Source organism: Chiloscyllium plagiosum, chromosome 35 (genome assembly GCF_004010195.1).
Source record: "Chiloscyllium plagiosum isolate BGI_BamShark_2017 chromosome 35, ASM401019v2, whole genome shotgun sequence".
In the NCBI taxonomy this organism is placed as follows: domain Eukaryota; kingdom Metazoa; phylum Chordata; class Chondrichthyes; order Orectolobiformes; family Hemiscylliidae; genus Chiloscyllium; species Chiloscyllium plagiosum.
This window is the reverse complement of record NC_057744.1, coordinates 32633239-32642396: the sequence shown is the minus strand read 5'-3', so window position 1 is coordinate 32642396 and position 9158 is coordinate 32633239. Positions and strand designations below refer to the sequence as shown.

General features: G+C 44.4%; 1 protein-coding gene across 2 annotated transcripts in view; it reads left to right on the top strand.

The window, feature by feature from the left end:
- The window catches only part of ilvbl (ilvB (bacterial acetolactate synthase)-like), a 45023-nt gene that overhangs the window by 15269 nt on the left and 20596 nt on the right, over positions 1-9158 (top strand). For both annotated transcript variants that reach the window (XR_006309398.1, XM_043676885.1), the window contains exons 7-10: positions 1639-1736; positions 3496-3632; positions 4650-4784; positions 5964-6078. Coding sequence is in view for 1 of the 2 variants with exons in the window: in XM_043676885.1 (XP_043532820.1) it covers positions 1639-1736; positions 3496-3632; positions 4650-4784; positions 5964-6078 (485 nt within the window). In the remaining variant the exon portion in view is untranslated. The remainder of the gene's footprint in view (positions 1-1638; positions 1737-3495; positions 3633-4649; positions 4785-5963; positions 6079-9158) is intronic.

Genomic DNA, 9158 nt, shown 5'->3' with positions numbered 1-9158 from the left:
CCAGAGGGCAGTGGAGGCCCAGTCTCTGGATTCATTTAAGAAAGAGTTGGATAGAGCTCTCAAGGATTGTGGAATCAAGGGTTATGGAGATAAGGCAGGAACAGGATACTGATTAAGGATGATCATATTGAATGGTGCTGCAGGCTCCAAGGGCAGAATGGCCTACTCCTGCACCTAATATCTATTTATCTTGGCTGATATCATTGTGGCCTCACATCCACGTTCCCTCCAACTGGATTTCCCCATACACTTTCACCTCTCACATTAGTCCAGAATCTGTCTACCCCTGACTTGAAAGTTTTCCAAGAACCTGCTCCATCGATTAATGGGGACAGTTTCAAAGGCTGCAATTATTTGTGCAGCGTAGAGAGGACGTTGCTTATCACCACTCATGTTGAGATCCACCAACCTAGTTCAGGCCTGGTCAAACCTTTGGTCCTTATTGACCAATCTAAGCTTCAATTAGTTTTGCAAATTTAATGTAGGAGCAAATTACTGCAGATGCTGGAATGTGTTCTGAAAACAAAAAGTGATGGAAATCAGTGGGTCAGACAGCATCCTTGGAAAGAAAGCTAACGCTTCAAGTCTCAATAGAATTATAGAGATGTACAACACGGAAACAAGCCCTTCAGTGCAACTCGTCCATGACAACCAGATATCCTAACTAATCTAGTCCCATTTACCAGCATTTGGCCTATTTCCCTCTAAACCCTTCGTATTAATTTAACCGTCCCAATACCAGCCTCCACCATTTCGTTTGGCAGCTCATTCCATTCATGCACCACTCTCTGCTTGAAAAAGCTGCCCCTTAGATGCCTTTTAAATCTTTCCCCTCTCACCTTAAACCTATTCCCTCTAGTTTTTGACTCCCCCATTCCAGGGAAAAGACCTCATCTCTTTACCTTGTCCATGTCCCTCATGATCTTATAAACCTCTGTAAGGTCACCCGTCAGCCTCCGATACACCAGGGAAAACAGCCCCAACCTCTTCAACCTTTCACTATAGATTAAAACCCTCCAACTCTGGTAACATCCTTGTAAATCTTTTCTGAACCCTTTCAAGTTTCACAACACCTTTCCAATAGGAAGGAGACCAGAATTACACGCATTATTCCAAAAGTGCCCTAACCAATATCCTGTAAAGCCTTAGCATGACCTCCCATCTCCTGCACTCAATGCACGAAAGACTAAAGGCAAGCATACCGCATGATATCTTCACTATCTTATCTACCCATGACTCTACTTTCAAGGAGTTCTGCACCAGCACTCCAAGGTCTTTGTTCAGTAACACTCCCCAGGACTTTACCATTGAGCGTATAAGTCAGCGTATTGCCCTGATTTGCCTTTCCAAAATGCAGGACCTCATATTTCTCTGAATTAAACTCCCATCTGCCACCCTTCAGCCCATTGGCTCATCTGATCAAAATCTCATTGTACTCTGAGGGAACCTTCTTCGCTGTCCACTACCTCCAATTTTGATGTCATCTGCAAACTTGCTAACTCTCCCTCCTCTGTTCACAAGCTGAAATGCTGCCTGACCTGTGGTGATCTCCAACACTTTTGTTTTTATTGCAAGTTTAGTACTTTGTTCATGATGTTAGGCACCAATCTGAAGGGTTTTTTTGATTTTATTTTTTAGGTGCAGTGCTGTATGGAGATGGTGAGCAGAGCTAAAAAACCAGTCATCCTTCTGGGCAGTCAAGCAACGCTGCCACCAACACCTGCGGACAATGTCCGGTAAGTCATTGAGCAACTACTGTCTATGGGCTGGCCTTACATCTTGCTTTATGAAAATGTTGTTACATTCCAGTTTGACTTAAGTACATATGAAGTGATCAGTGAGGATAGAAATGTTTTGGGATGCTCCTTCAGCATTGGGTTAGACACTGAACTCATGCACTGTTTTAATATTTAAGATCTGAGGTCAGTTATGACCTGGAATTTGCCCTTCTTTGCTTGTTGTAGGAGTCAAAATTTGCAATTTCGGAGTTGTGCAGAGAAAGGAATCACAGTACTTTTCCATAGGAGGCCTGGAATCTTGCTCAATTTTTAAAAACCTATTCTCTCGTGGGATGTAGGAATTGCTGACAAGGACAGCATTAATTGTCCATCCTTTTGGGTCCTTGACTTGTATGGGTTTATCAGGCAATTTTGGACCTGGTTAAGAGTCCACAACACGTGTATGGATTCATGAGTCATATTGATATCAGATTACATAAGGCATTGCTTGCACATTGCCCATAGTGTATCCAAGGATGTGCAGGCTAGGTGGATTAGCCATGGGAAATGCGGAGTTACACGAATGGAATGGGGTGGGTCTTGGTGGGTCTTCGGAGGGTAGGTGTGGATTTGGTGCACCGAATGGCCTTGGAAGGGTTCGGTGATTCCTGAACAGTTTCCCACTGTGACCGCATTTTGAGGGTTGAAAATTGTCACCGCCCCTCTCAAAGCTGAGTGCTAGGTTGGCAGTGGGTGTGGCGTGGGATGTGTCCGGGCAGATGGCCATTACTGCCTCTTGAGCTCACGACCCCAAAATTACAGCTTGTGACCCTACATGAAGTCCTGTCCACTAGTTTAGGAAGGCTTGAGGCAAGGACAGCAGACATTAGTGAAACAGATGCATTTTGCTGACATTAACTTCGTGATTACAAATATTAGCTTTGTAATCCAGATGTATTAATTAATTTCAATTCTATCACCTACCATGGAATTTAAGACTATATCCCCCGATCAATAGCCTGGGTTACTAGACCAGTGACGTTAGAGCTACACTGCAGCATGCCTGTATTGTTAAAGAAAGTGGAACTAATGAAGGAAGAGCTTTAGAAGTTATACGAGAATGCTCTGTGCATACACCCATACTCTATCTGAGAAAATGGTGGGGACAGCAATAGTGATTAGTATTCATCTGGTAAGCCCAGATGACCTTTTCCACATCTCTTGTATCTTGTGTGGGAAGGGGAGTTGGAGGAATGGTCAGAGAGAGAGTTTGTGAGAATTGAATAGTGAAGGAAGTGAACAGTGTTGGATTAGGGAAATGCTGAAGATCAGGGATGTAATGACTATAGAAGCAGAAAAATAGAGATTGTGCGCTGTAACATATGGGTGACACTAACTCAGGTTTCAGTATGATGTGTGCCAGTTCCACATGAAATGAGTTTAGGACATAGATTAAAATAATCTCGAATGTGCATGTATGTATAATAAAGCTCTTTTGGATTTGAATCAATCTAGACTAGGCCAGAAGAACTGAATGGACATAGACAAGGCATTTTGTGAACTGTTATGAGATTGGCCAATATTCTCTCTTCCTTTTTTGAAATACTTTTTTAAAAATGCAAATTGGAAAGAAAAAATATAATATTTTGACTTTTATGTTGACTTCGACTTGTTTATTTTCATTTTATCCTTTCATAATGCTCAACACCATTTGTGATCTATAATAGTTCAGTGAACCAATTATGTACTTGGTATTGTAAAAGAATTTTCCAACCAGGGCAGCTCTGGAGTCTCTGGCGATCCCTTGCTTCCTGGGAGGCATGGCTCGAGGAATGCTGGGAAGGGACAGCCCCATTCACATCCGACAGAACCGAAGGGATGCTTTGAAAGAGGCAGACCTGGTCATATTGGCAGGTGAGTGAGGTCCTGATTGAACCGCAATAGCAAATTTTGAATCTAATTATCTCAAAAGCTTGCAATAAGCATTAAAGCGGAGTAAAACAGATATTTGGGATTATTTTGGGCTTGCCTTGCCCCTTAAAATGCAGTTGCATTTGAGTATGTGGCCCTGGTGGGATGCTTTTCTCAATGTTAGGAGCTAGTACAGTGAATCTTCTGCGGCTTGTCTACTAGGACATTTCCAATTTGATGCTGTGTGCGCCTGGAACGTGTGTGGGTGATAACTTCCCTTCTTTCCTGCATGCTGTGCTAGTGCTGCTGGAGTGGCTTCACTAGGGTAACTAATCTCACGAGTGAGTCCTGGACTGACTGGTGCTGGCCATTCCCAGTCTTTGTTTTTTTTTAAGATGGACTTTTCTTTTTCTCTCAGACCTCATCGTGGAATAAAATGTGAGAATAGATGTTGGCCATGTGGTTTTTGGAGCTTGATTCATTGTTCAGTTAGCTCATGGCCAACCTGTATCTTTACTTCAGCTATCCCACCTGATGCTGTATATTTTAGTACCTTCACCTGAATTCAGAAAAATGCAAAATGAGATTTTCAGTAAACTCTATCTTGAACTGCTTGACTCATTATTTGAAGACTTCAGTTTTACACAGGCTGCCTGTAACTAAACTGATACTAACTAGTGTGTGCATCACTTTTCTCTTTAAAAGTGAACCCAAATGTGTTACATTTCTCATCTTTTGTACTCTGGGTCATTTATGGGCAGCTGCCCTTAGCTGGACATCAACTTGGTAAATTATGATGGATTAAGTGCAAAGAAACCTACATTTAATGAAATGTGCAGCCTGCAAGACAGATATATTTTAACTGCAGCAAGGTTCTGCCCTTAAGCAGAGCTCTCATCAGCTGAGCTTCTGTGTGATTATCTCATACTCTGTCATTGGTGATTAAGGTCCCCTCAACCTGTGCACCCCATGCCATAGTCCCCACCAAGTCTGATGGCTTTTACGTTTTTTGACAAACAGGTATAGTGTGTGATTTTCGTTTGTCTTATGGCCGTGTCCTCAGCAAACGGAGCCAGATAGTTGCTGTAAACCGCGACCGTTCGCAATTGCTGAAAAACTCAGACATGTTCTGGAAGCCAACACTCGCTGTGAGAGGTAAGTGGTGATTAACTTCCTTTAAGAACCATGGGGTAGCTCTGCACAGTGGGCTCAGTGCAGTGCAATCCATGGTTGCATTCAAACCTGTAAACCCTGCATCTCATGATTTAGTCTCAGAGTTAAGATCTGAGACTACACAAAGAGTTGCTAAGTTTAGTTTTGGCGCTGTCTTTGACTAAAGCGGGGAAAGGAATTCTGTGAATGGTGAACAGCTAATCTTGATTGGCTTTTTGTTTTCTTATAACCACTGCAATAGAGTGAACACCTCCACTCTCCCACCCCCACTCAATTTCACAGGGCAGTTGCATGGGAAAAGGACCACTCGGAGAATGCCTGTTCTCTATCCCAGCCCTCAAACTAGCTGCATAATCTTTGTGCATGGACCCTGTATCAGAGATTGCATGGAGCAAAGCCGACCTTGCTTCAGTTATAGTCCTGGTACTTCATAATAAGTATCAAGGCGATGTGGTAACTTCATGATAATCTAAGTTTAGAAGACAATTCTAATCTTGAAATACACAGCAAAGCCAAGTCTCTACCTGTTCCCTGACACTATCCATGACAGAGCCTCAAGCTACTAAACTGACTCCTTACAACTTTTTGCAATGGACTTGAGAGACAATTCATTGAGTCTTTTCCAGGTCTGCTTTCTAACTCAACTTGCCTAGTTCGAAAGTTTCACAAACTAAACCCTTCTGCGGAGGTGTCTGGTTCCCTGAAATGCCATCATTGGGGTGAGAAACTAAAATTGTTTCTAAACTCAGCACTGCTGTTTTCTGAACTGAGCTGAGAACAAAGCAAATGACCTTGAACATTTATTTCACCTGTTGTAATCCCAACAAAATAAACAGCTTGCCAAGCACAGGGGTCTGTACTTACTGTTTTAACAAAGATGGATTGATTTATTTTGAAATCCAAAATGATGATATATCTTTTTCATCATACCTGCCCAAAAACCAACAGGAATAGGAAATTCTGGCTGGCACTGGTTTATTGAAAGAAAGAGTAAGTGGATGACACTTGGCAACATTGTTTTGAAAGGATTTTCACGCAGATTGGGACTGACTATCAAGTCGCTGAATTGACTCAAACCCGTCACTGTACTCTGAAGCATTATGGTCTTATTCAGTTGTAACTCTTGCCAAATATCTGATCATTTTAATCTTTCTTTGTCAGGTGATGCTGGTTCCTTTTTAGTTCGGTTGGCAGAGGGGTTGCGAGGTTACCAGGCTCCCCGTGATTGGACCCGACACCTGAAGGATGGAGATGTCAAAAAGGAAAAGGCTAATTGGTACAAATACATGAATGCTGTAACATTGGAAAACCATGTGCTTTTTAATAGTATAATATAAGCAACAGACCAACATGATCATGCTTTAAGTTATGAAAAGCTGAGATGGGGTAAAGGGAATTTCTAGTGATTTGAGGTACTTTGAATGAGGGACAAAATTAAATGCGAGAGACTAAAGAAAATGCAACAGAAGAAACACCTAAGTTCAGGAAATTTAAGCTAAGTAGTTGAGTCAAAAACAAGTTTTCATCGCCTGTCCTTTGCTTTGGGATAGGTTTGACCCACAGCACTGTGACCTCCACATTGAGGCAGTTCCAGGGTCCACTTCAGCTGCGGTCAGAATTGAACCCCATGCTGCTGGCACCAGTTTGGTCCATGCCAGCTGTCCACCCAAACTGCCTACGCTAAACTCTGTAATAGCCTGGAACTATGGATAGTGATGGTAGAGATGACACATGGCTAATAAGGAATCTCTCCAGCCATTATTGCCTGACACTCGTGTGAATTTGTAGGACTTGCATATTGACACTCAACTAGTCTGAAGTGTCAGTGCGGAGCACTGTGGGGCCAGCGATCATAATTCTATTAGTTTTAAAATAGTGATGAAGTTCTAAATTGGAGAAAGGCTCATTTTGACGGTATCAGGTAAGAACTTTCGAAAGCTGATTGGGGGCAGATGTTCACAGGTAAAGGGACGGCTGGAAAATGGGAAGCCTTCAGAAATGAGAGAGTGAGAATCCAGAGAAAGAATATTCCAGTTAGGGAGAAAGGAAAGGCTGGTCGGTGTAGAGAATGTTGGATCACTAGACAGGTTGGGGCTTTGGTTAAGAAAAAAACAAAGCATATGCCAGGTAGAGACAGGATAGATTAAGTGAATCCATAAAAGAGTATAAAGGCAGTAGGAGTATACTTAAGAGGGAAATCAGAAAGGGAAATAGGGTTAGGGAGAATCCAAAGGCTTTTTACAAATATATTATGGATAAGAGGGTAACTAGGGAGAGAAACAGGCCCCTCAGAGATCAGCAAGACGGCCTTTGTGTGGAGCCACAGGAGATGGGGGAGATACTAAACAAGTATTTTGCATCAGTGTTTACTGTGGAGAAGGACATGGACGGTACAGAATGTAGAGAAATAGATGGTGACATCTTGAAAAATGTCCATATTAGAGAGGAGGTGGTAGGAGATGGGGGAGATACTAAACAAGTATTTTGCATCCGTGTTTACTGTAGAGAAGGACATGGACGGTACAGAATGTAGGGAAATAGATGGTGACATCTTGAAAAATGTCCATATTGGAGAGGAGGTGGTGCTGGATATCTTGAAACGCATAAAAGTGGATGAATCCCCAGGACCTGATCAGGTGCACCCTAGAACTCTGTGGGGAGCTAGGGAAGTGATTGCTGGGCCCCTTGCTGAGATATTTGTATCATCGAAAGTCGCAGGTGAGGTACCGGAAGACTGGAGGTTGGCTAATGTGGTGCCACTGTTAAGAAAGGTGGTAAGGATAAGCCAGGGACCTATAGACCAATGAACCTGACGTCGGTGGTGGGCAGTTGTTGGAGGGAATCCTGAAGGACTGGATTTGCACGTATTTGGAAAGGCAAGGGCTGATTGGGGTAGCTGAAAATGTGTTGCTGGAAAAGCGCAGCAGGTCAGGCAACATCAAAGGAGCAGGAGAATCGACGTTTCGGGCATGAGCCCTTCTTCAGGAATGAGGAGAGTGTGCCAAGCAGGCTAAGATAAAAGGTAGGGAGAAGGGATTTGGGCGTTGGAAATGCGATAGGTGGAAGGAGGTTAAGGTGAGGGTGATAGGCTGCAGCTTGCGGTTGCAGGGGAAGGTGCCGGGAGTGGAGGTTGGGTTGGTGGGAGGGTGTGGACCTGACAAGGGAGTCATGGAGGGAATGGTCTTTTCAGAACGCTGATAGGGGAGGGAAATATATCCCAGGTGGTGGGGTCCGTTTGGAGGTGGCGGAAATGACGACGGATGATATGATGTATATGGAGGTTGGTGAGGTGGTAGGTGAGGACCAGTGGGGTTCTGTCCTGGTGGCAATTGGAGGGGCGGGGTTCAAGGGCAGAGGAGATGCGGTGGAGAGCATCGTCAATCACGTCTGAGGGGTAATTGCGGTCTTTGAAGAAGGAGGCCATCTGGGTTGTTCGGCATTGGAACTGGTCTTCCTGGGACCAGATGTGGCGGAAACGAAGGAATTGGGAATATGGGATGGCATTTTTGCAGGGGGCAGGGTGGGAGGAGGTGTAGTCTAGGTAGCTGTGGGAGTCGGTTGGTTTATAATAAATGTCTGTGTTGATTCGGTCACCCGAGTTGGAAATGGAGAGGTCTAGGAAGGGGAGGGAGGAGTCTGAGACGGTCCAGGTAAATTTGAGGTTGGGGTGGAAGGTGTTGTTAAAGTGGATGAACTGTTCAACCTCCTTGTGGGAGCACGAGGCAGCGCCGATACAGTCATCGTGTAGCGGAGGAAAAGGTGGGGGGGTGGTGCCAGTGTAGCTGCAGAAGATGGACTGTTCCACATATCCTACGAAGAGGCAGGCATAGCTGGGGCCCATCCGGGTGCCCATGGCTACTCCTTTGGTTTGGAGGAAGTGGGACGATTGGAAAGAGAAGTTGTTCAGAGTGAGGACCAGTTCAGTCAGTCGAAGGAGGGTGTCAGGTGGAAGGGTACTGGTTGGTACGGCAGGAAAGAAAGAAGCGGAGGGCTTTGAGTCCTTCGTGATGGGGGATGGAGGTGTACAGGGACTGGATGTCCATGGTGAAGATAAGTCGTTGGGGACTGGGCAAGCGAAAATCATGGAGGAGATGGAAGGCGTCTCACATCTCACAAACTTGAGTTTTTTGAAGAAGTAACAAAGAGGATTAAGGGCAGAGTGGTGGACGTGATCTATAGGGACTTAATAAGGCATTCGACCATGGGAGACTGGTTAGCAAGGCTAGATCTCATGGAATACAGGGAGAACAAGCCATTGAGATACAGAACTGGCTCAAAGGTAGAGGACAGAGGGTGGTGGTGGAGGAGAGTTGTTTTTCAGACTGGAGGCCTGTGACCAGTGGAGTGCCACAAGGA